Source organism: Numenius arquata, chromosome 2 (assembly GCF_964106895.1).
Source record: "Numenius arquata chromosome 2, bNumArq3.hap1.1, whole genome shotgun sequence".
NCBI lineage: Eukaryota > Metazoa > Chordata > Aves > Charadriiformes > Scolopacidae > Numenius > Numenius arquata.
In genome coordinates, this window is record NC_133577.1 from 76,190,841 (window position 1) to 76,216,527 (window position 25,687).

Below are 25,687 nucleotides of genomic sequence, written 5' to 3' on the forward strand. Positions count from 1 at the left end.
GGCGGAAAGGCGAGGGGCGCCATCTTTGTGAGGGGCGGGGCGGGGCTGCTCTTCTTAAAGCGGCAGCGCCCCCATACTGCTGGGGCTGAGAGGAGGCCTTCCCCTTCTGTGCATGGTGTGCGTCACCCCGAAATTTGGGGGAAAAATAGCAGTTTGGAACGTGGCTGCACTCATACTCCGACAGCGTGCGAGCCGAAGTTGTCACCCGGTTCTCTTTAAACTCGGCGGCCGCTTTAAGGGCGGGTCCCGCCCCTCGCGGCGGCGACGGGGGGGGCGGTGCGAGGGTGACGTCAGCGCATGACTGTGTTTTTATGAATGAAAAGAATCCGCGGGTGAGTAATCGCGGGGAGCGGGGCTGGAGGCGCCGCCGCCCGACGGCCAGACCCGGCAGCGGCTCCGCGGGGACCAGCGCAGCCGCCCGGTAAGTGCTGGCCGGGGCGGGGGGGGACGGGAGACGCCGCTGGGGCGGCCGGGAGAGGGGGGCGGCGGCGGCGGGGTCCGGCACCGGCTGGAGGCCGCTTTGCCGCTGCCGGGACCGGGATCGGGCTGTGGGACGGGGGGGATAAGTCCCCGGTCGGAGCCGTCCGCGCTTTCCTCCCGAGTCTCGGACGCGGCCCGGAGGGAGCCGCCGCTGCTCCCTCGGTTTCGGCTCCCCGGCCCGGATTGCATCAGCTTCCAGCCGCCCCGGCTCCACCTTCCCCGCCGCCCCCCTCCAGCCCCTCGCCTCCCCCGCGGGGCGCTCCCGGCCCCCTCCTCGCTCCTCCGGGGGATCCGCTGATGGGGAGGGGGGCTCCCCGAGGCGGGGAGAGGCGGCCCGGGCTCCCGGCCTCCTCTCCAAACCGCGGGACCGGCCACCGGCGAGGGGACAGGCGCCGCTTCGGTGACTTTTACTCCCTGGGCTGCTGAATCACGGGGGAGGCCACTTCTCGCCCTCTCACGCTGCGTTGCCGCGGCCCCGACCCTTCACCCCCGGAGCCTTGCGCCGGGAGCCGCGGTGCCCTCGCCCGCCGGGCAGGGGGGCGGTGGGGTGGCACCTCCGCGCCGGTCCCGGCTGGGCGGCTTCCCCGCCGGGTGGTTTCGCCCCGTGGGGCTGCTGCTGCTGCTTTTTACTTTCTTTTCAGCCTCGGGCGGATCTCGGCCGCGTTTCCTCCCCAGGGGGAAGCCTGGGCCACCCGGCAGCCAGGCTGGGGCGTTTTGGGGTCCCCTGGGCAGAGCAGCATCCCGACCACCTCGGGGCGGGATGAAGGAGGGATGGGAGGTCCAGCCTTCCTCCCTTATTATTCTCCTTTGCAGTTATTATTACTATTATTATTACTACGTAATTTTTAAGGGAGTAGGAATGAGTCATAGGGCCGGTGGGGGAGACGTGGGCAGCGGGCAGGGGGCCAGCAGGACCGGTGCCCTCTGTGCTGAGGCGAGGTGCGCGGGCAGGCAGTAACGAGCTCTTCTCCTGGCTGTTTGGCAGGGCCAGTGTGAAGCAAGGATGGCTGCAGACCCGCTCTCCAGCAAGGCCCTGAAGGTGAGCACCAAGCAAGACCAGGCAGTTGGGGGGGGGGGGGGGGGTAGGGATCTGGTTTCAGGGGGTCTCGGGTGACCGCCCCTCTCTCCGGCAGGTGAAGCGGGAGCTGGGGGAGAACACGCCGCTGCTGTCAGACGAGGAGCTGATGGGGCTGTCAGTGCGGGAGCTCAATCACCACCTGCGGGGCCTCTCCAAGGAGGAGGTGGCGAGGCTGAAGCAGCGCCGGCGGACACTGAAGAACCGAGGTTATGCCGCCAGCTGCCGGGTGAAGCGCGTCTGCCAGAAGGAAGAGCTGCAGAAGCAGAAGATGGAGCTGGAGTGGGAGGTAGACAAGCTGGCCCGGGAGAATGCTGCCATGCGCTTGGAGCTTGACACCCTCCGTGGCAAGTATGAGGCCCTGCAGGGCTTCGCCCGCACCGTGGCCACCCACGGGACCCCTGCCAAGGTGGCCACCGCCAGCGTCATCACCATCGTCAAGTCTGGTGCCAACCAGGCTGCCTATTCCTAGTGTTGGCCTCCGTCCCCTGGCTGGGCACAGCCCCCCGGGGTGCCTTCCCCCACAAATCCCCTCTTTTACCCTCCCTGACCTCCTTCCCACCAGGACCTGTGCCTGAAATCCTCCTTCTCCCATCCCTTGACATCCAGCTCCCCTGTATAGGGAGAGCTGTCGCAGCGTGAGTGCTGGGGCGGAGGACAGGACCCCACTGGTGGCCCCCGAAGCCCCACAGCCCCCTTCCCTCCAACTCAGCCCCATCCCCTGCTGCAGACCCCCGACCCCACTCTGGCCGGACACTCCTCACCCCAGGGGGTGTGGGCAGGAGAGGGCGAGCCTGGGCAGGTGGCAGTGGGGGGGAAGCATCCCATGGCTCCAAGCTGGCAGGAAAACACCAGGCACCTCAATTTATTGGGGAGGGCATGGGAGAGCTGAGTGTGGGCCAGGCTTCCCCAGGAGCATGTGCCAGGGAGGGAAACAGGGCGAGAGGTTTCACAGCAAATGGCAGAAGGGATATGATGGAGGGGAAGGGGGTTGGCATTTGGACCGTTGCTGGAGCAGGGCAGGAGGTGGCAGCATGGCTGGAGCCTCTGAGGATGGACATAGCAAGGGGAAGTGGCAGGTCAGAGGGGGAGAGAAGGTGGCTGCAGGTTGGTGCCGGGTAAGGGTGAGCAGGGTGGGAAAGCGCCTTGGGAAGCCTGTGGGGCTGGGGGAGCCCAGAGGTGACGGTGATGAAGGAGGGACCCTCAGGCAGGGGAGAGCTGGGGGACGTGAGGGGGTCAGCCCAGGCTGTTGAACTGCAAAGGGGAGAAGCCGTGGTGCTGTTTTATCTCTCTCCATCACGCACATCCTTCACGCCTCTTCCTGCTTACGAGGACGCTCAGCCCGGCCGGCCTGGTGTCTCCAAAACCCAGCGGCACCGGCAGGAAGGAAGCGGAGGCAGCTGGAGCAGAGATAAACACTGTTTTGCGCAGCACAGGCCGGCTTGTACGGCCCCACCAAGGGCTCCCCGGCGCCCCACCGCCTACAAAGCCCACAGAAAGGTGCTCCTGGCCCCCCGAGAGCCAGAGCTGCGGAGGCAGAGTTGGGTGGAGGTGCAGGAGGTAGGAAGCGGGGGCGGTGAGCATCCCTGCTCCTGGGAGCTGTCTGGCAGGCAGGTAGGCTCCGCCCTTTGTTTTTTTCCCTCCAGCTTGGACACCGGTGTGGGACAACCCGCTCTTCAGCAGGCTGAAATGCTGGAGAAGAGCTGGGTTTGCTAAATACAGGCAGCACGGGGGAGATAGCAGGAGGCAGACCCTCCTTGGTGCCTGCTGCCCTAGATGATCCCCCCCCATTTCTGCCCCTGCCCTGGGTATTGCCATCACAGCCGCCCTCGGCCGCAGCCTCCATCCCGCCCCGGAGAGAGATGCCGGCCACTCGTGGAGGGGGACACTGTGGTCAGCATCCACCCACCCCCCCAACTCCTCTTGGGTTTATTTATTGCACGAACATAAGTTATTTTCACGTCCTCTTTGCCATTCCGCCTCTCGGCACAGCCAGGATGTTGGTACAGAGCCGTACTTTATATTTTATATATGCAAATCACATTTTATCTTATACTTATATAGAGCAAAAAAAAAAAAAACTTATTTATTTTCTGACTTACAGTATGTGTCCTACCCGACTCCTCTGTATTTTGTAGACTTTACAAATAAAGCAAGTTCTTTTTTTTTTTTCCACAGCGAGAGTGTGTTTGGTCATTCTTGAATGTCAGGACAGGGCTGTGTCTCGGTGACACCAGGTTTTCTAGCTCCCTCTAGCTTTGCTGCAGGACATGTTCAAGAACGTGTCCCAAAATAAGACTGGAAGGGGACAGACAGCTCATGACTTTTTAGGAGAAACGCGGATTTATAGTCTCTGAAAGAAAAGGGGTCAGTAAACAAGTTTAATGCTGAACATCACCCTCCCACAAAGTGCATGCTTTTACGAGCAGTTCAGCTGTGCTGAATCAGCTTTTCCTGGGAAAGATGATGCTATTTGCTAGAAAAATTCCCTCTGTGCTGCCTCCGGACCCAGTGCGGGAGGAGAGGCAGGTGCAATCAGGGCAGCTCTACCCAAAAACTTCCCTGGGGAGTGACCTCACTGCCCGACTTGCGAACAGCGAGGAGGAAAGCAGGGAGCTCACATCTGTGGGTGGCAGAAGGGGAAGGAAGCACGGCAGGCACCTTACCCAGAGGTGAAGCCTGACCTCCTCCCTCTGGGGAAAAGCCACCCTTCCTCTGAGCAGAGGTGGAAGCAATGAGCGTGTGTTCCCCTGACACTCAAGTGGGCCAGGTCCCAGCCTCCCACCAGCTTGCACCACACACATGGTGGTTCTACACGGGGTTTACATTCTCATTCTCTTTTGCTACTGCAAACCGCCCCAGCCCCACCACTGCTCATAGAAGAAAAGCCCAGAGCTGATGTTTCCTGGGGCTCATGTCAGAAAATGCAGCCTCCCCCTCCTCCCACAGGTGTTTTGCATCAAGCACCCAAGCACATCTCTACTCCAGGTTTTGGCAAATGGGCTTTGCTCCTTGCCCAGGGCCATCAGTGATGTCTCATCCCCAGAGGTGCTTCTCCCTCAGCTCCTGCATACACGGACAGCGTGAAGCCGTCCTCTGGAGGAGGACAAGACACACTGACCCACTAAGCCTCAGCCCCTGCCACCAGCAAAGGCTCAAAATCAGTTCAGAGAAATCACCCAGACAGCACCACGCAGAGGCAGCTGAAGTACAATCTATATTATCTCTATATTTTTATTTGTCATCATATTTGCTCATTTCTGCAGAGTATAACATCACGAAGACCAAAATAGAGAGAGCGGCTTGTCGCTGAGCTCACATCAGTTAAACACGATAGGTACAAAACTAGGTGACTCTCTTATTTATCATACATTTTTTTTTCAGTCGTTTATATACAAAGAACTACTCTATAAGGAAAAATAATAAACAAATCCCATGGGTATGTTACATGGTAAACCAAAAGGAAGGAAGGAAGAAGAAGGGAAGCAGGTGAGGGAGAGCAGCTCCAAGGGCCTACTCCTGGAACCAACACATTTGTTGGGGCCCTGGGCTACCACGAGCAGACCTGCAAGACCACGGATGCCTTGGCCTCCTTGGTCTCAAGCTCTGGGTCTTATATTTGTTCCTCCAAGCCAGAGCAGCTACAGAGCCAGTCCTTGCTCTGGCACTTACCTGTTGTGAGGGAGAGCAGAAAGCTCAAGAGATGATTTTGTGTGGTGTTAAAAAATATATATATTTATATATATAAAATTATAACGCACGGCAGCTGGCTGTTGTTTGGGCGCTAGTTCTTCATCAGGCTTTTCCAAAGGCAGCTAGTGCAAAAGGGTTATACTTCAAACCACTACAGGAAGCTTTGAGAATATCCAGAATCCTCTGCGCAGCATATATATGCAGCATACATTTCAAAATAATTTAAAAAAAAAAAAAAAACGCTTCCCCCAAGCCTGGATCATCTTCAAGCTCCACAGGGCAAACCCAGAGATTTTACATCTCAGCCACCCAATGAAACAAAGACTGGGGACAGTCACCTATTAAGTGTACGCTGGGACATCATCAAGGCCTGCAAATGCAAGGAAAGGGGAGGAAGGGATCACATCCCACGCTCCACTTTCCTAAGGGAGAAGGGAAGTTTAACATAAATACCTCACGCTAAAGCCATGGAAGATGGAAGGAAAGCCCATTCCATCTTCAGCCCTGCTTTCCAAGAGGCTTCGTGTAAAACTCATGCCGTAAGCCCACACAAAGCCCGGCAGAGAGAGTTTGCACGTCCACTAAAGCAGCAACAAATTTAGGAAAAGCAGTAACCAACCCCATGGCATCACTGGATGGGTGCAAATGGGGAAATCCAGCATCTGAGAAGCTGCTGGATCCACTGACCCTGCCTCCAGCTCCCTCAACAGTCAGCACCATCGCTCCCAGCTGCTTCACCATCCCCCCAGACACATGAGTACGGAAGGAGACACTGTCCTTAAGCCTTGGCCTATCTTGTTCTCACAGCAGGGAGCAAACCCACCTCTCTTCAAGCCCCCTTCCCCCCAAGCTCCTGACCACCCACTTCTGGCAGGGGTGCTGAGGAAACGAGGCGCTCTTCGCTGACGGTCACCTCCGAGAAAGTGAATAAGCAAGCGCATAGATTAGGACACAAGAGGACAGGTAAACTCCAGGCAGTAAAGCAGACCCCAGTTCTCCCAGCAGAGCAACGAGGGGCAATCTGGAAACGCACAGGTCTGCCGATGGCAGGGTAGGCATCAAGCAGGAGAGGAACAGAGAAACTACGGCCAAGACCACCACAGCAGCTTTCTCCAACCTCTCCGTTTTGCTTCCTGCTTGGTGGTTGGGGCACCCGATCTGTGGCTGTTGAGTGTGCTCCCCCCTCCTCCCCTATACAATTTTAAGCAAGCAAGAGGCATTTTCTGGTCCCTGGATAGATCTACAGGGGGATCATTTTTATTTTGGCTCCACTAAATACCAATCCAAAACCCAAAAGAAGTAAGGGGAAGCTTCTTTTCCCACTCCTGTGGATGCTGGCTCCATTCCCGACAGCATTGCAGTGGCTGCAGGGTCTGCAAAATGTGCAGCAGCAGCAGGAACCGCTGCCTGAGAAACTAAGAGGGACAATTTTAACCAGCCAGGTCATGTCAGGTTTCAAATCTGCTCCAGTTTGGCCCAGAACAGCTACAGAGATAAAAAGCAAAGGAGGAGTGTGCAACATCCCTTCCTGAATACTCCAGCCTAAGGGCAAAACTTGTGCAGCTCGCAGGGGAAGTCAGTGATGACAAGCATGGGGGACAGCCACCTGCAAGAGATCAGGACCTGCGCTGGCAGAGACCTGGTGCAATCCACACCTTTAAGAAGGGCAGTCATGTCGGTGGGGGACAGAAAACAAGAAGAAAAAAAGTTTTAGTGTTTACATATCGTCCTTTCCCAAAGAGGGATGAAAGGGCCAGAGCCCTACAAACTTCCACCACCTATCACGGCCAGTCCTCGGTCTTGTTATGAGACAGATGCTCCCGGGAGGCTTCTTGCCACAGGAACGCAGGGGAGATGGAAAAGCTTAGACACCTGGTGATTAGAAAACCCCGCCCTTGTAAGACAGTAATTCCATCCCTGCTGAGCTTTAACAAGCATCAGCTTTGACAGGGAGGGATGCAGGGAGTGGAGGAACAGAAGGAAGTCCCCTCCTTTTCCCCCCTCACTCACTCCAGTACAGGGCTGCACAACCAGGTGCTTCAGAGGTGGGGGCAGACGTTCGTTACTAAGCATTCGAAGCAATGGCTGTAAGAGAGACCAATCTCTGATCTGGTCCTCAGGAATGCTTATCACTGCATCCTAATCCTATTTCCCAAGGATCACCAAGATGTTAGTACCAGGGAGCCAGGGAAGAAAACTGTGCCTACATCAACCATTCAGGAAGAGGAATACAAAGCAATTGGGTTGTTCAGCTGGAAAAAAAGCAAAAACATTTTTGGCCACAACTCCAGGCACAGGCCAGTCACACTCCACACCAAGCTGGGCAGGTGTGGGAGGCCAGAGCCCCAAACCCTGGAGCTTTGCTTCAATTGATTCCAGTCAATTGCTGCTGTAAGGAATGGGCTCAAAAATGGAGTCCTGGGCATTCCCCCACCTCCACACTGCTCATCCCCACAAAAGCTAATGGGAAGTGCCCACTTCTGCCATCTGCACTCTCTAGGAAGTGATATGACTTGCATGTTTCTGCTTCAATAAATTAAAAAAAAAATAAAAAACAACAAAAGAAGGAAAATGACAGCCTGGGCTGGCAGTTTTCCCCTCCTAGAATTCATCGTCAGAGCTCAGCAAGAGGGTCTTCTCGTTGTCGCGGGCACCCGAGCAGCTGTGGGAGCGTGAGATAACATGACTGCCATTGCGCCAGGGTGGACCATGCTCCAGTGTTGACTGCTGGGTGTACTGCTGGTAGGCTGGGGAGAAGTTGTGGATTGCATCTTGGACAATGTCATGGGGGTTCATGGTCTCCTTGAGGCTGCTGGAGATGCTCTTCATGGGAGCACAGCGACCTGTTGGGGTAAGACAGGGAGGGACAAGTGAGGAATACTGCTGCCTTCCCCCACACCTCTTAACATGAAAAGGTAAGAAGAACAGGGAACATGCACTTCTAGATCCTGCAGAATTCACTTTACGGACTTCCCTAAGCAGCTGCTGAAGATATGCCACACAAATGGTGTCGAGTTGCCCAGAGAAGTTGTTGATGCCCCATCCCTCGAAGTTTTCAAGGCCAGGTTGGATGGGGCTTTGAGCAACCTGGTCTAGTGGGAGGTGTGGGAGCCCCCCATGTGGGAGCCCCCCATGGCAGGGGGCTTGGAACCAGGCGATCTGTAAGGTCCCTTCCAACCTGAACCATTCTATGATTCTATTAAGTTTTACCAGTAGTGCTCCTAAGGCTAGCAGAAGTTGGATAAGTGAATCCACCTGAGCACCAAATAGGGGACATGCCATGAGAATGGGACATTCCCACAGCAACAACCTCCACTAGACACTAGCTATGCCGACTTGGATGTGCAACAAAAATAGGTAAGGGAGGGGCTCCTGGTAAAGGGTTTCAGAAGACAAAAACTAAGGAAATTCTAAAAATACAGGAGAAATGGCACTTGCCATTCCCACTCACTGGAAATTAGACTGACAGGCAGTATGGAAGTGCCCACAAGACAGAGATCATAAAAGTGGAAAGTAGCACAAAGGAGGGAAAAGAGGGGAACAGACAGCACTAGAAGCAGAACCACTCCACAGGTGTAAGGTGTCACAGTGATACAGTGGAGGAAGCAACAGTTGGGAGTTTGTCCCACCCAAATGCTGAGCACAGAGGAAGGCTGTGTGTCCTTCTAGGAGCTGCCACTTCTCATGGCTTCTAGGTCCCATTTCCAGTGTGGCCAGTCCTGGGGGTGAGCTCCCCAAATGACCAAAGCACATTGATCATCTGTGGCAATTACGAGAGTGAAGGGAGGCTGGGGTGAGAGCAAACCGGCTCCTTTGAGAGCCGGTGCAGCTCTTTGGAGAGAGATTCACGCAGTCCTGACAGTAACGCTCCAAAGCCATGTGTTACGCCACTGCTCACAGGGCTGTTTTACAACTTATGATCCAGACAAGCCCAAAGCAGCTGTGTGAGGCAGTCGAGTTACAGACCTACAAGGAAGGGGGAGCAAGGGACAGAGCAGGCAGTAGGCAGGCTGGGAATCAGGACAGAACAGCGTCCCAGTTAAAAACCAACGGAGACAAACACACAGAGCATGCTGTACCTACCGTATGGCCCATATGATGGAACAGCTGCATCAGGGACCAGTGGCCAAAGCAAGGGAGAGATAAAAGGGAGAGGAGAGAGAGACAGAGAAAGAAAGAGAAAGAGGAAATAACAAGAACTCAACAAGACCCACGACCGAAACATTCCCCACTGTACCAGCCAACAGTTTACCCTTTCATCACCCACAGATCCCATCTGCCCCGGTTGCGGCCACTGTCCTTCCAAAACCTCTGGAAGGGCTGGGATGGAGGGATCACCTACATGAACCCTGCCCAAGCGCTGCTGTCTTCCCGCACCTCAGCACAGACTCCCCCCCAGCAGGAAGGAACCCCTTTACTTGGAGAACACTGTATGTACTTGCATAGACTGGGCACCAGAACCCTCCTTTTCCCAGAGATAACATCTATCTCCCTCTTCCCTGGAATAAGACTTCTAGCAGCCCAGCCCTCACAAAATCATTACGTGAAGATCCTCCTCCTCAAAGCCAAACATATTGCCAAAGCACAGCCTCATCTTCCTGAGCCAGATTCAAAACAGAGCCTGTTTCAGGCCCTGTCCCTCCTGCCTTCAGTCTGTTGCACAATCTGGAGCAATGGAGTTCCCCTTTATGGAGACAGGAAGAAGGACAAACTCACTCTACCAAAAGGATGCAACTTCTTGCAGCTCTCAGGTCTGCAACAAGCTGTCGTGGGTGGCATACTGGGGAACTGAAAAGGGAACAATGCAATTCAGGCAAGGTTTTTGCCCTGCAGAGCCATTGCACAATGAATCTGTTCAGACACCACGGAGGAGGGGATGTGATGTTTTCCAAGCATTCAGGTTGGGAGTCATATCAGCGTGTTGGCTGCCAGAGGGACCAGTCTCCACCCAGTCTCACTACCAAACAGACATGCTATATGTGCTGGCATATTTCCTACCTTGGGCATCAAGTCTCTTGTCTGCATACACCTTGTATGTGAAGGCATGGCGCAGGGCGATGGCTGCAAAGAACATCTCCACACAAATGATGAAGTCCTGATACCCAGCAGCTACTGTGCCTTCACCCACAGACACGTTGGCGGAGTGGATTTTGGGGATGGCACCACACTTTTCCAAGATGGCCAACAGCATCCCTAAACAAAGCAACAAGCTCATGTAAATATGCAGAAAACATGATCACATACTAACTGTAAGGAATGGAAATAGCTGTCTGTGCTGGATGTCCTAGACACAAACCCATTTAACACAGGAGCTCCAAACACAGAAGGCTAGATACTCCCACCTGCACTCCCCTGTTCAACAGAGAAAGGAGGAATAAATGAGACAAATACGTTTAAGCAAAGAATGTTCGAACACTGTCCCTCTTCTGTTTTCAACTGACGTGTAATCTGCAGAACTAGCTGCTACAGGACTTAATCAAGTCCTAATGGGTAAGAAGCAGTCAGATATTTCTGTAAGCACTCCTGTAATCTCAGCATTTCCACTTGCAAGAGCAAAAATTGAAGTAACAGAGCCGTCCATTTAAGCATAAAGTGGTTTTGACACACCATTGCAAGAAAGATGTTTCTCCCTGTCCATAGCCAGGTGGCTGAAGAATTCCAGAGAAGGCAGAAAGCATGTGACCAGATGGCTCACAATGATAAATTAGACAGCTTATTAGTTTGTCTGTAGACAGGGAGGATAGGCCATACTGCAACAGCCAAAATTCCACCTAAGTTCCTATTCAATTAGTCTTTGAAGTGCAACTCAGTAAACCTAAGTAGGGCACTGAAGAGGGAAACGCTTAGAGCCAATTAGTAAGAAGCACTAAGCTCAGGTAGAATTTCAGCTTTCTGAATGTGCCTCTGCATCATGCATACGTATCCTGAATGTCCTTCTGCTCGGTGGCGGTTCTATGGCAGCACACACTGCATTCAGCCAGCTTGCTGCTTCACATGAATCACAGACATAGCATTAAAATTTTATTTATAGAGCACTAAAAAAAGTATTAAAATTTTTTAGATGTGCCACTTTAATCAATAAAATGGCAGCATGCAGATAAAATGTGGGCAGCTTGTGCTTTATGACTGTGTTCCAGCAATGCAAAGGACTCTTCATCCAAACAGCTGATTTTGCCAGGCAGATATGCATGTGCACATGCGCGTGCACAGGGATAGTGAGGATTCAGGAGCATAGAAACAAAGATTAAAATGAACAAAGCAGGTCTCCCTGTTTTGAGAAAAACAATGAAAGGCTATAAAACAAATATAATAATAATACAGGAAAACAATCTGGCTATTAATCAGCATCTGCTCTGTCAATTCTAGTGTCTGAGCCCCTGCAGAGAGCCCTTTGTGCCTACCAAGGGAAGGGAAAAGCAGCTCACCTTGCCAGAAGGACAAGAAGATGACAGACTTCACCATGAAGAACTTGAGGACTGGGCTATAGGGACTGAGCAGCTCGCGTGTGGCGAAGTAGAAAAGGAAGAGGGCATACAGTGCCAGGCTGACAGAGATGTTGTAGATGATCGTCACGTAGAGGTAGCCGCTGGTTACACTGAAAAGAGAAAAACATATGAACGTCTGAAATTTCAGCATGATCTTTTTCCCTTGCCACAATCACTGGAGAGTTCCAAGACTCAGTTTCTTTCCTGCCTCCCTGTTCCCATTCCCACCCCCAAACCGAGGTAAAAAAAAACCTGAAACCAACAGGCTTTTCCCTGCCCTCTTTTCTCACATGCATATTCAGCCTGTGTTCTTCCCCTGTCTCTTCCCATGGCCCAGCACACACACAGACCATAAGCACAGCTGGACAGAGAAAGGGCAGCCAAAGCTTGTGTGCTAGACAAACAAACTTACTCAAAGTCACCATCCTGGTACTTGCCGAAGGCCTGAAGGATGACTGTGCTGATCGCCATGAGGGGCTTCACCACACAGAACTGCAGGGTAGCCTACAGGAACAAGAGAGAAGGGGAATGAGGAGGCAGGCAGTGCAAGAGGCCAAGTTCCCAAACCAGCACCACGATGGAGTGTCCACTGGGACAACTCAACAAGGCAACACAATCCAGCCCCAACAAGGAGCTTGACCCCACCACTTGCTAATCAATTGTGCTTGTGGACTGCAGCACCCAAAAGGAGATAAAGAAGATTCAAAAGTATATGTGCTATCTACTTGTCCAGAATGCGATGAAAAACCTCTCTGTAGGTTCCTCCTAGAAGCTGCTCAGCTGTTCTCATTCAAGGCTGTTTTTCATAGGCTGTGTTGCAGCACATTTATGCATGGTAACAGCATGAAAAGCAAAAAATCCCACACTGATACAGACACAGCAAGTTTAACAAAGGGACACTGGTGAAGGGAAGCAAACTCCAATCCATAATTGCCATAAAGCTAGGCAAGAAGCTACCCTGGATAGGCGGGGAACCCAGCTCTCTGAGGAGGAAACTTTGACAACTGCCATGATATTAAGGCATTTTGTATACAGTAACGTGTGTTGCCAGACAAAAGTTAAGAACTATTCTGTTGTCAGCCACGTGACCTTTACTCAATCTCCCCAAAGGTTCTGTGGCACTTGGGATCAGCTCTGTCCATTCTGCCAATATAAATCACCGAAAAAGGTCAACTCCTCTCTCAAAGCCACTCCATTCCTCATCTTTCTGGAGACGCTGAACTTCAAGGTCCTAAGAGAGTGGAGGATTGTGACCCTAAAAATGTCACTGGGCAGGCACTGACCTGCACACATGTGGGGAGGGCTGTGTATGGAAAGAAGGTAAACCAAACAGGCATAATTGCTTTGGCTACGATGCAATTTGTTAGTGGTCATAAGACTTCAAGGAGATTAAAAACCCCAGCACATGCCAGTTAGTGAGTCACTGTAAATATGTGAACTGGAAAAGGTCAAGCTAATTGGTAAACAACTCCGTCCTCTGAGCTTCCCCTCCTTCCAATCTGGGGATGTTTTAACCATTTCCCCGCAATCCAAACCACCACGTCCTATTTTTAGCTGCTTCCCTAGAAGATGCTACAGCATACGGGAAGCACATGGATGGTGTGTGACTGATCTGTGAGGGTCACCAGACAGACTCAGCATAGAATCTTGATCAAGACATCTGTAAGGACACACACTGTCCTCCGACTGCTGGAGGGCTGCAGGCAACGCAGGCAGACTGACTGACCCACCACAGGCACCTGCCTGAGAACAGCTTGGGGTGGGGGTGAAGTTGGAAAGAAGGAATGGTTAAAACACACATATTCTCTCAGGATGAAAGAGGGAGATACTGAGAGCAGGGACAAAACGGGCTCCCTCCAGCACCTTCCTCTTGCTGATCACCACGATGGTGGATACGGCACAGATCAGCACTGAGATGTGCTCTGTAACCCTTTTGCACCAATCTATCCAGGAATTTGCCTTGAAAGGTCTTCCTCAGCAATCCTGGAAGTCTAGAAGTACTAGAAAGTGAGTCTTGGTGCCGAAGATTTCTCACCAGGACAATATTTAAGCTGGAGCCAAGAAGGACGTAAGTACTTAAACATCCCTTTGCAAGACACCTCCCTCACAGCCTCCAGAACAGCGCTAGCAGTTTGCAAACGGCAGGCCTGACTAGAAGAACTGCTGCCAGAGAGCAGCAAAGAAAAAGCAAAATATCCACCTAAGCCTGAGTTACCAAGCGAGCTGAGGATTTGTGGAAGCAGGCAGAATTCCCCCCATAAAAGTGCTTGTAGTCTTCACTGTTGTCAAAAAACTTTCCAAACACAGCCAGGTGCAACCCATGTGGAGGTAACTGCCAAAGGCTGTGGGACATGAGAAACAAGAGGTCCAAGGGAAATTATTTCTACAGCATTCATTTACCTTGATGGGTGTTACGTTTGCTTATGACATATTTAAAAGGAAAAAGTTAACATTAGGAGCAAAAAGAATGGATAATGTGTCAAATCAAACACGGTGTGTACAAATGAAGCCTAAGAAAAACAGGTGAAGCAGCATATTGGGAGCAGGTTAGTAAATAAAGTATCAAGCAAGAAAACAGGAAAGCAATGAGGAAAGAATATGCAACAGAAACAAAAACAACAGAGAAAATAAAGATGTGGTCCTTTGCAAAAAGGCCAGTTGTGTTGCAGAGATTAACACTGAATATTACTATGAGGCTGCATTGTACTTTTGATGTTCCTGCATATTGCTAAAACACAGAAGATGGGGCACGACATGGAGGAGATCATCTGCCCCACCAGGGCAGATACCTAGACCCAGTGACTGGAATTACAGCGACTTGAACCCTTTCAAAGAACCAGACCTGCTTCATGCTGTCTTCAGAGAAACCTCATGTGCTCATTACAGCAAGTGAGCAAAGCCTTGAAACTCACCTGCTGCTACATGGCAGCCAGAGGTGACTGACCTGGGATGAGCAGACGAGGGGTGTATCGAGGTTTAGATCTCCCCCATTACCTCCCCCTCAACATCCCCAATTCAGCACAGACAGACACACATGGTGAGCAATACTCGGTTCCTCCTACAAAGAGTTGTGTCATGCTTAACCCCGACCCTCTCCTCAGCTCCAAACCACAACAGCAGCACTGGGAATTCAGGAGGCTGTTACACAACTGTGGGGTGTCTGCAACACAACACAGCCATCAATTTTTTAAACTTGGGACCTCTGCAATCCAGAAAGCGAAGAGGAAATCAGAATTTCTTCCCAGGGCTAACATCAGATCCAGGAGATAAATTGGGTCTTTTGCTAAGGCCTTCCTGATGCAGGATCGAGTAGAAAATGTTAAGATCATTCAAAACAAACCACCCACCCAACCTTGAAACACCCTCTCTTCTCACCAGTCTACAGGCCTCTCGAAATGATATCATAAAACTCCTCAGAGGAGTGCTCATCTTAGAAGTTCAGCAGCAAAAAGCACCATTGCCACCCATACGCACTTTATTCATTTCTAGAGAACAGCACAGTTCTTTCAGCCCATACCTGTTTGCAGAACCTCAGGAATCCAATCGAATAGGTCTTTCCCCACAGGCAGCAAGTCCCGTATACACAGCTGGACCTGAAAAAGCCAGCACAAGATGACAGAGTTCAGAAGCAAGATTCAGGCTAGAGTGCAAGATTCCTACCCTCTTTGTCTACTTCTCTGTAGCAAAGTTGTAAGACTGGTGCTTTCTCTAACCATGATTACAGTTACAGCAATACCCTCTTTCAGAGATGTGTTTAAAAACATTCTGATTCCACACTCTAATCTTTTTTTTTTTTAACTGAATAGCATGGGAAAAAACACAGATCCTAGAGGAAGCACATGCAACCAACTGAAGACAGAAAAGATTTAAAGGAGGAGAAGAGAGTAAGAAAAGAAACAAAAGAGTAGGCAGGTGTCCAAAAAAGTTGTGAATCAGTCCAGCTTGCCTAAGAGGATGTGATCAGCTTGGTGTGTCTCAGAGCAGGGTACTGATAAATCATCCATGCTGCCCAGTCCCAGTAGACATTTGTCACCTGACACAGTTTTTTGGGGTAAAGGATAGAGGCACGGTAGGTGGGCACAGAAGGAGGAGAACGTCATGCTTTAAGCGCAATAAATACTCACTCAATTGGTTTCCCTCTGATCTCAGACATGATGGAGCTCTCTCCTCCCAAGTACTCATAGCAGAGGCTGAGAAAGTTGTATATTACAAAGGCTGCAAAGACATCAATCAGAGTAAAATGACAACCAACTTCAAAACAGGTGGAAGAACCAAGAGTACAGGCAACAGACCAAACATTAGCAGGGATTGCTTATGCAGCATCTTTCCCTTCAAAGCACTCCAGATTATTTTCACTGCATTTATCATCCTACCTCAGCACTCACAAGACTATCTGAACTGGAGTTTGGCCAAGGTCCCAGGCTAGTTCCATGACTCATGCCAAAAATGTCACAGGACCTTTTAAAACTGTGGTCAGTCTCTGTTTTACTTGGCATCTGTAAGATGCTGTTCTTTACAAGGTTCCTGTGCATTATTCCAGGACATTACACTGGTACTAAATAATTTGGAAAAGTTATCTCTGATCCATCAACCATACCTTATCTCCTGTATTTAACCTTTTTGGTGATGAACACAGTTTCTCTCTCTGAGGTAACCAGACTATAGACTTAAGAGTTGGAGAAACAGAGGGCTTTTACCAATCAGTGAAACTCTGTTTTCCTGTCTGGTGGAGATTTTTGAAAAACAGGCTCCGGGCTTCATTTCCTCAGAAAGCTGAAACTTCTTGCGTACTGAACAGCCTTTGCCTTGGGCTACCTCTTTTCTGCCTTCCTCAGCAACCTGGTACAGATGAGGAAGAGTCTTCTCAGACTGACCGCTAATACACTGCCCCATTTCAATTCTCTTCAAGTCTCAGTTTTGCTGATACATATAAACTGAGGTGAAGACACTGTGGGGAGGGCTCTCATCATAACTACAGACATGCTTCCTTTTCATGCGATCCAAACACACTGAATTGCGCGGACAGTAAGCCTGTGCATGCCCTGTCTGCTATTCTCTTGACTTGTTATAATCGCTGTTGAACCCTCATACGCTTGTGAGATTTTTTTAGGGCAAGGACTGTATTCCTCAGTTTGCCACATAAAGCCTTGGGAAAAATGACAGACCAGGCGATCCATCTTTCAGTGTTATTTTCTATGATAGTCTGTACCTGGGCATTCCCTGGAATGCCAACACCCAAATCCTGGTTTTGGCCTCCAGCTTTGACATAATACAAACAGAAAATAACTTGGGATGGAAACAAAAGTCTCAAGGAACTTTGAAATAAGAACAAAAGCCTAATAATATACAGTGCTGAGAAGCTGACTTCACCAAGCAGGCAGTTATTAGACCTGAGGTCAATTTCCCCATGTGGATGAACTTCCAAAGTCAGAGGCAGACATCAAGTCTAATTCTTCTACAAGCATCCAAACTATGCCCTGAAAAAGATGTACTCAAAGCTCCCCAAAACGTTCATACTCTCAAAACATTACACTTATGGCTTGTAGGCGTGCCTAGCTGGCAAGAATGCCACAACACATAAAAGCCAGTGGTATACCTGCTTCTATGTATGTAATTGAGATATTGTTATTCCATCTGTAATCCTTGCTATTGAACAAAGTTAGGTACGTTCACACAGCAATGATTTTGCTAAAGCATTAATTAGAAGAGAAAACACCAACCGTGGAAAACTTATTTAAATAACTGTGGTAACCCCTTTTGCCTGCAATTTTCCTGCAACTTAGCTGACAGCTCCCAGCACCCAGAGGAAGAAAAGCTGAGCTTTTCCTATTGTCCTCCAGTGACCCCTGCCCTCTGATGTGGTCATTACAATACCAGCTGCCCATTCCACAAGCACTAAGAAAGAGATGACATCAGAGGAAGACAAGAAAAAAAAAAAAAGAAAGGGGAAAAAAAAAAGGAGGGGGAAATATCTGCCCGTCTATCCCCAAAAGAAATGAGTGCTAACTAGTAACTATCAAAGCTCACCGTACCAGCAAAAGAGCTCTTCTCCCATTCCTGATCTACATTCATCAGATGGTGCTCATGACATCAACATTACCAAAAAAATTTACTTGTGTCAGTGTTACTGACACCCAGATTTGTACAGAAGCAGAGTCACGTGAAAGAGCAACACCAAAATACGTTCATCTTTTCGCGCACTATGAAATGCAGCCCACAAACAGTCCAAGACAGTTTTCAAAATTTATGAACGGGGTCTTCTCCTCTGGTTCCCTAACAGAGCTCCCCCCATTTTGCAATCTAATACCTTCCCAAAAATGGTGGAAATAAGGTGGATGGCAAGGGAAGGCAAAAACCACAAAGGCTGTTTCAAAGCAGTCCCCAGAAAAAGCGAGGGAGAGACCCTGCTGACCAAAGGTGTTTTTGCTTTCACCTGTAGTCTTTTCCCACAGCCCAACATGCCAACATGAACTCCAGAGCATGGGCTGCCTCCTGAGCAGACACTCAGATGTTTGCAAACTCCCTGAGCAAGTGAGGGAGAAAGATACTGGCTGTTGCTAGGAGAGGAGTTTTGCAGAGCAGCAGGCTTCCTGCTAGACCTACACATGCGCACAGGGTAGGGAAGGAGAAAAAAAATAAAAATCAAAAAAAAAAAATCCAGGCTGAAACAAAGATGCTTTCTGCATCACGTGCACACATTTGCCATCTGCTGCTGCATGTCAGAGCATTGTCACTGTATGTGAAGAAGGGCCTGCTGGTCCCTTCAGCTGATTAACTTGTTCACATGGCCGGGGCACCTCTCTGCAATGCAGATCTTGCCAAAACAACTGCACCAGGAAGTTATGATTTACTGAGGGTACGGAGATAAACCGTCCTCAAAAATACAATGCTAGAGTGCAGTTTCTCCTGCTGGATGGGTAAAAGGCCCCTTTCTGGATGAGATCAGGAGGGCGGTTTAGACAGTATTTATTGGAGAGTAACTGTTTCCCTCGCATAAAATGCTAGCGGTATCATCCGCAGCAGATAACCAAAAATGATGCAGTTGGTAACTCATCCTGAACATGGCACCCTGACTTCTGCAGGACTCCAAGGCACTTTACACCTCACCAACACCAGCACGTGGTGGCTGTGCTACCCTGTGTGATCGCACAAGCAGCTACAGTATGGGACCAGAAGAATACACTGCTAACAAACTGCACCAGGAAAACAGGACAAAGCAAGGGCCTGGCTGCTAAGTAAGTGCTGTTCCAAGAACTGGGAGCTAACCAATACCTCACTTTAAACACCCAGCTAGAATCAGATTTTTGGCTTTACACCTTCCTGAAGCAAAGGACCCAAGAAAATAATAACTTTGTCTCTACAGAACTTGGAGGGAAGGCTCAACACATCTCGTCATGCTTCAGAGGCCAGCGAGGGAGAAGGTCAGGTTGGACAGGGCTTTGAACAACCCGATAGTGAAAGATGTCCCAGCCCAAGGCAGGGGCAATGCACCCAAACCATCCTATGATTCTATGATTTTTAGTCACTGAGCAACCCATGGCCATCCAGTGAGGCACACTGTAAAATTTTGTCTCAGTAGGCGAGAGTGATGCTTTCTCCATCTTCCCAACCAGAAGCAAAAGCTCTCTCAGGGCAAAGACTTCCCACCTCCCCCATTTTCTGTCTGACCCCTCCTTACCTTCATAGCAGTCCCGCACTGTGCCAAAGTAAACATAGTACTGGTCATTGGTGAAGAACAGGAGACTGAGCCATGAGTCAAAGGCGTAAATGGGCACAATGAAGAGGATCCGAACAATGTAGCGCTGTTCATTTGGGCAGCTATAGCAGCGAAGATGCATGTAGATCTGAGAGATAGTAAGGAAAAGACCAGGATCAGCGGTATACGGCACAGGGAGGAACTGGAGAGTCAACTAGACAACCAGAAAAAACAAACTCAGTAAATCATCTCTTGATTGCCTCCAGTAACCTCAAGGTGATGAATATTAAAAAAAAAAAAATAATAAAATATCACTGTGATGGCATTGACACAGCATCCCTTAGTTTGCAGAGAGTGGGAAGGAGGAGGAAAAGAAAATGGGAGGCATTTCTAATCTAGTTTCTCATAGCGAATTAATTTGTTATTATCATCACCACCTTGCCCATATTTTGTTCATACCTTTTCTTCTAATTATCAATCCCGTATTGCTGCTATTCCATTTTAAGTACCTAAGATTCACAACACTGCAGGCTGCTGTTCTCTCAAGAGGGAAAGAGCATGCATTTAAGAGCATGCACTTAAGCGCACGCTCATTGTAAACACTCTCCCTCTTGGCAGTTTTGGATGCTTTCAAGACTTTCACCTGAAACAACCTAAGAGAGCCTTTCACAGCACTGCCAAGAGCTGATAAGCCACAGCCCGTCTGCTCAGAAAGTGCCATTCTGCACATCGGTGACAGCACAGCCACGAAGCGTCAGCCATCAACTGAGCACCGAGCTCATGCACCGTGCTCAAAGGAACCGCGCAGCCACACTGCTTATTTTGTCTGACTGTCTGCACACATGCTAATCCCCCTAAGTCACTGGCTGAGTGGACTGCAGTGTCCCCACCCTATCCACTCCCACCACTCACAGTTTGTTAGCCATCATTAAATCCCACACCTAAAATGCTTTGTCACAGAACACCCACCTCCTGGGAAAGGGTTTGACCACAAGCCTACCCTGAAGATGAATACCACTGCTGAAATGGCCTAATAACACGGCCAGAACTTCATCATGAGTTGCAGGTACACTCTGTCAGACACGGAGTCAGCAGAGGGCACGTTCTCCAGAGGCTAGGCCTCCATACAGCAACTCTCATCAAGCTGCTGCTCAACTGCTGGGATTAGTAACAGCTAGTTTTCTACATACGTGCTTCACAGCTGACTGCTTTTGCTGCCTGAAGAGGCACAAGCATTTCTCCAAAGCTTCACCCTGCATTTGGGGGTGCTGTGATGATTCTCCAAGGTCTTACAAAGCATACTTTGATGCTCTTGCCTTTCCCTTGTAAGCGAGAGGATGTTGACTCTCTCCAGGTGTCTGTTGCTCATCCCTCGCTGCCTCTTGGCCCAATCTGGTCAAAATCGACTGAAGGGCTCAAAATACTTCTGTTTCCTCTCCCTGTTCCACAAGGAGCTCACAAAAGCCTCATTTCCTGAGAAGAGCAGGTTGAAAATAAACTAACAAACCTTAGGGATATTTTTTCCTTGTGACAATCCCAGTGACACACCTCACCCCGCTCCAGAACAGCTGACGCTGGAGTTCAGATGACTCTAAGCTTTGCCCTTGGGATGTCACAAGAGCCCTGCGATCCATGCACCTACGAGAGCACAGGAACTGCTGCCTTGTAACAGGACAACAGTGCATTTCAGTCAACACTGTCTCTCTGGCACTGACCTCCACTGGTTTCTTCGGAGAAGGGCATTAATGCCTAAGTGTGCAATGCTATACTGCAGAAGAAAGATTTCTTTCTACCTTCAGTAGGCAATCAATTTGTGCTCTGAAACAGGAGGATCCATGGCACTTGTAATTGTTACCCAAGCTGGTGAAACTGCAGGTGTTACTCTTATTCATCAGTGACTAATCCGTTTTTGAACTTCACTAGCCCCTGTACTCCATCAATAGGCTGTAGTTTTCTAGATCCTAGTCACCACTCTGGAATCTACGGACCAACAGGTACAAAACACAGGTTGATAAATAACAGGGCTTGCTCTTCCCTACTGTGTTTTTCAGTTCACATGACAACCGCTTGAAAGAGAGGTACAGAACAGGATGCAGGGTTTGACTTTTTCTGGCCCCCAGGACACCTGCCCCAGAAAGAGGGGAGAAAATTAAAATAAAACATTTCCTGCTACTCCTTTCCGCAGCAGAGTTCAGCCTGTGGAATCCACTGGCACAGGAGATCAAAGGAGGTATGTCAAATAACATGACCACAATCATTTAGCAAACAGCTGACACAATAACAAAATGGCCAGATCCAGCTACAAGACCTGGGAAAGGATAGCTTGAGATAACACACCTTTCTGCAAACACTCAAGAGATGGCCAAATGTTTTACACCTGCTAGTTTTAAAGAGTTTGCTTCCTCTCCATTCACACTATGGAAACGGTTTGAACCTGGGCAGAAAAGCTTTCATACAAAAGTTGTCACCTTGATCAGCACAGATAATATATTAGGCCCCAAAGAAGAGGTCCTGGTACCACTCCAGAGTCTGTAAAACCCCATCACACACCTGTATTTGGCAAAGATAAGCCATATCATGTCTTCCTCCACATGGGGAAAAGGAAAGGATGAGAAGTACAAGTGACGGGGTTTTACCTGATGGCAGGTGATGAGCAAAGCTGTCCATACAAAGAAACCTGAGATGGCCTGAGCAGCCGTGGTCATGAGGAATATTGGCTGCTCCACAGCCGTGGGGCTGCCATCCTCTGGCATCCAGGAGAAGTTCGGAGCCGCAGCTGGAGTGGTGGCAGTCGACCCCAATCTGGGGGCTGCAGTGACATCAGTCATCACTATCATGGTGCCTTTTGGTGTGAGGTTCCAGTTGGGATTGCCAGAGAGCCACCCACGAGCCAAGACCTGTCAAGGAAGAGAACCAAATAGTAATTGAATCCAGTGGAAAGGACTCAGGAGCATAACTGTAACAGTGCTTTGCATCTCTCACATGCCTTTCACCAGGCTGCCCACATGCTTTACAAACAGGACCTGGGTAAGTCTGCCACTGCCACCCCTCGTGATACAACAGATCATGTGGTACTCAGGAACCTCTCTACCACTCACAACACAGCCTCCCCGAAATCATGGAACACTGCCACTGCCATTGTCACCACCATTCTGCAATAAAAATATTTAAGAACGAGACAAATTCAGCATTCACCTGAGATCAGAAAGAAGTATCTAAGTCATCCACACTGGAAGACAACAGGCACACTTAAGTTAACAGCTCTACTCCACAAAAGCACTGGCTATTCAGCTGTGTCCTGAAAAGCCAGAGTCTTAGTCTTACGGTTTAATCCGGAAGGCAGCAGAACAAGCAGCACCAGGCAACAAGAACATGCACCACAAAGTGTCACTGCACAGCAAGAGGGAAAGAAGAGCATCCCTGTTCCTCCAGCAAGCAATCTCCACCTCTCCCTCTGCCACTTTGAAAATCACACTCAGCCCAAAGCACCTTCATTGGAAGGATATGTGCTGAAAGCTCTCCTCACTAGAAAGAAGTGAAGCACAAAAGTGAAGCTTTTACCAAATGCTGTATGGCATGGTACACTTAGCAAGCCTATCATTATTTCTAACTTAGCATTGCTTTCTATATGACGTGAATTTAACCCAATTGGCTTTTAAAAGCCAGTTGACCCATGAAAACACATCCAGAACACAATGATACGCAAAATTTCAAAGCAGCATTGACCCCATGTCATTTCCAGGATGAAAAGCTGTTTTTGTCAATGGAACAAATTCTTGAAGGTCTAAGATCTAAAGCAGCTATTTTTTTCAATTTGGTAGTAAGCAGACTTTAACGTGACCTCTGGACTGGCAGAAGATTATCCACTTAAACCAAGATCACAAGCGGGCAGCCATTGGTTCTATCCACTAGAAGAGCTGCTTCTGATGCGGCTGTAGTAAAGACATGGTTATCAAGGGGAAGAGCATAATATTGCCTCCTAATAGTTTTTGGGATACCCTTTCTGTAAAAGCGCAAGATGTAGCTCCTATGCAGGCCTTTAAGATCAACACATGGAAAGGTCTTTAGAAAAGCCAACAATCCATCGCCACAGTTTACAGCTGCAGCAGGGAAGGACACGTCTGTCATTTACTGACAGGTCACAGCAAAGCATAAAAGAAAACATACATCCACAGATGAACTACCCCAGCTTAGCTTCACCTGAAGCCACAGCACAAATCAGGCAACAGACACTCAGTAAAAGCAGAGGGCCAGGAGCAAATAATATCCACGTGCACACCCAAGGTGTGCAAATGGCCCCTCCAGCACATTCTTTTCCAAACCACATACTTGCCCTGGCAGTGTACAGCACTCTAATGTTACTTATGCCACATTCCACCTCATTTCTGCTTTCTTCCACAGGGGGAAGAGAACAAATACAGATCCTGGGAAATATCCAGATTTGTTTAAGCAGGTATTTTCTTACTACAGAGCGAGCTGCACAACTATTATGGTTTAATTTACAAAATAATCCTCAAATTTAGCTTTTCTTCATTCTTTCCAGTTGTTCTTTTTCCAAAATATCCCTGCTCTGAGTTACAGCTTTCCAGAAGGGTAATTCCTTTCCAGTCCTGATCAGTACAGGAACTATAACTGTTAAGTTTTGAGTTTCAAAGCATACACACACACATATTACATTAACCATACTATATCTAAAAATTTGGAGAGATCAAGAGTGGATGGAGATGTCACAAGGTAGCAAGGTTTTTATCACTTTGAGAAGAAAGGGGTTTCTACCAAGTGGCTTCTGAAGCTACTGAACATTCACAGCGCTTCCACTAAGCCCACAAAGGGCACATCTAAAGTGAAATCAGAGCAGATGCACCTGTGGTTAACCTAGCTCTAAATAAAGTCCAGCCAGCTGCGATCCTGCACATCCCAGTGCACTTTGGGAGCTATGCAAGAGAGGAAGCTGCTAAGCTCTTCCTAAAGTTCACAGGGGCAAGGATCTCTATTGCAGAACACGAGTGGCAGGTGGAACTCCATACTCCAGCTAATCAAACCACACCAATAGCACAGACCCAAAGGCAATGCCAGTAACATCAGCAGAACTGAAGACCCAAAAGGGAATTCCCCTGCTTCTCTGCACTCATTTTAAAAGTAGCTGAAACAGCAAAAAGCGATAAACAAGCACTGTGACTTGACAAGGGTTACATATTCAGAAGCAAGGACACTTACAAGTTCAAGTTGTGTATGTAACCTTAACACTGCCCCCTTGTGATTATACATCAACTGTCATTAATTACATGATCATGCATGATTCTTCACCTAATCCCTTTTAATTCACACAGTCATTGGAACTAGTAACTCTTTCCAGCACTGTGTTCTGAAAGAAAAAATAAAAACTTTCTTAACCAGGTCTCCACTTCTCCTACCCCAAACCCCAATCTACCTCACCCATGAGCACCCCCCTGATCCTCAGGGTTGCCCCCGAAGACAGCTTTTTAATCGGTTGATACTTTTAATCACTTGTAAGCATCAGCTTGCAGTTCATTCCCCTTGCTAGTGAAACATGAAGGACCACTGTACTCCTAAATCTGCAAAATCAACATATACCTTCCAAATTATCCCTTCTAATCTCCTGAAGTCCCATACACCACTGCTACAGTGACAGGCATAAGCGGTACACAAAGCTATTATGAAAGACTAACTGTATGCAAGCAGGTGAAGCTGTAAGAGCAATTCTGTACTACATTTAAGAAATAGATAATAGCACAGTTGATTCGAGCCTTAACCAGGTGAGTGGATTTCAACTTATTCGCCACCGCCAGCTGAGAGTCTGCCAGCTCCTCTTTTGCCTTGTTAAAAAGAGCATCGTGAGGATAGATTATGGCAACTCTCTTAATAGGCCTTGTTTCCAAGATGCCTCTTCCTCACCATGCAAGGGGACACGAGCCCAGCACATCATCAGAACAGGCTTCCAGCAAAGTCAGTGCCTGGGAGCACATCACCCCCTTAACAAGCGACAGATCGAGCACCCTGTTTAAGCAGCTTTCCCCTTACCTCACGCAGTGAATGTGTTTTGATACTTGTTTCTTGGACACCCACCTCCACCACAACCCATGGCAGTGCCACAACACATGCCTTCCTGCTTCCTCTCACGCCTGGGCAAAAAAGGTCCTTTCCAAGAGCCACAAAGCTATTCCATATTCACCTCGATTTTCTCCATTCTCTCACTTTGCTACTCCAGCTGTGCAATAGCCTGACAGAAGTGAGGCT

At 49.2% G+C, this 25,687-nt stretch overlaps 2 protein-coding genes across 3 annotated transcripts; one reads left to right on the top strand and one right to left on the bottom strand.

Moving 5' to 3' along the window:
• Positions 1 to 31: 31 nt before the first annotated feature.
• Positions 32 to 3,731, top strand: MAFF (MAF bZIP transcription factor F). Of its 2 annotated transcripts, none has more exons than XM_074168611.1 (3): positions 32 to 421; positions 1,466 to 1,519; positions 1,614 to 3,731. In XM_074168611.1, exons 2-3 carry the CDS (start codon positions 1,484 to 1,486, stop codon positions 2,025 to 2,027), a joined length of 450 nt encoding a protein of 149 aa, XP_074024712.1. In that variant the 5' UTR covers positions 32 to 421; positions 1,466 to 1,483; the 3' UTR covers positions 2,028 to 3,731. The 2 variants fall into 2 exon arrangements, with proteins under 2 accessions (XP_074024712.1, XP_074024711.1); XM_074168610.1 differs by having other exon boundaries at positions 312 to 332; positions 1,614 to 3,725.
• Positions 3,732 to 7,849: 4,118 nt separating this feature from the next.
• Positions 7,850 to 22,266, bottom strand: TMEM184B (transmembrane protein 184B). Its single transcript, XM_074168469.1, has 8 exons — positions 22,066 to 22,266; positions 19,412 to 19,577; positions 15,858 to 15,948; positions 15,251 to 15,326; positions 12,146 to 12,237; positions 11,674 to 11,843; positions 10,247 to 10,441; positions 7,850 to 8,091 (listed from the first exon to the last, which is right to left on the bottom strand). The coding sequence occupies exons 1-8, from the start codon at positions 22,264 to 22,266 to the stop codon at positions 7,850 to 7,852; spliced, it is 1,233 nt and encodes a 410-aa protein (XP_074024570.1).
• Positions 22,267 to 25,687: the final 3,421 nt, after the last annotated feature.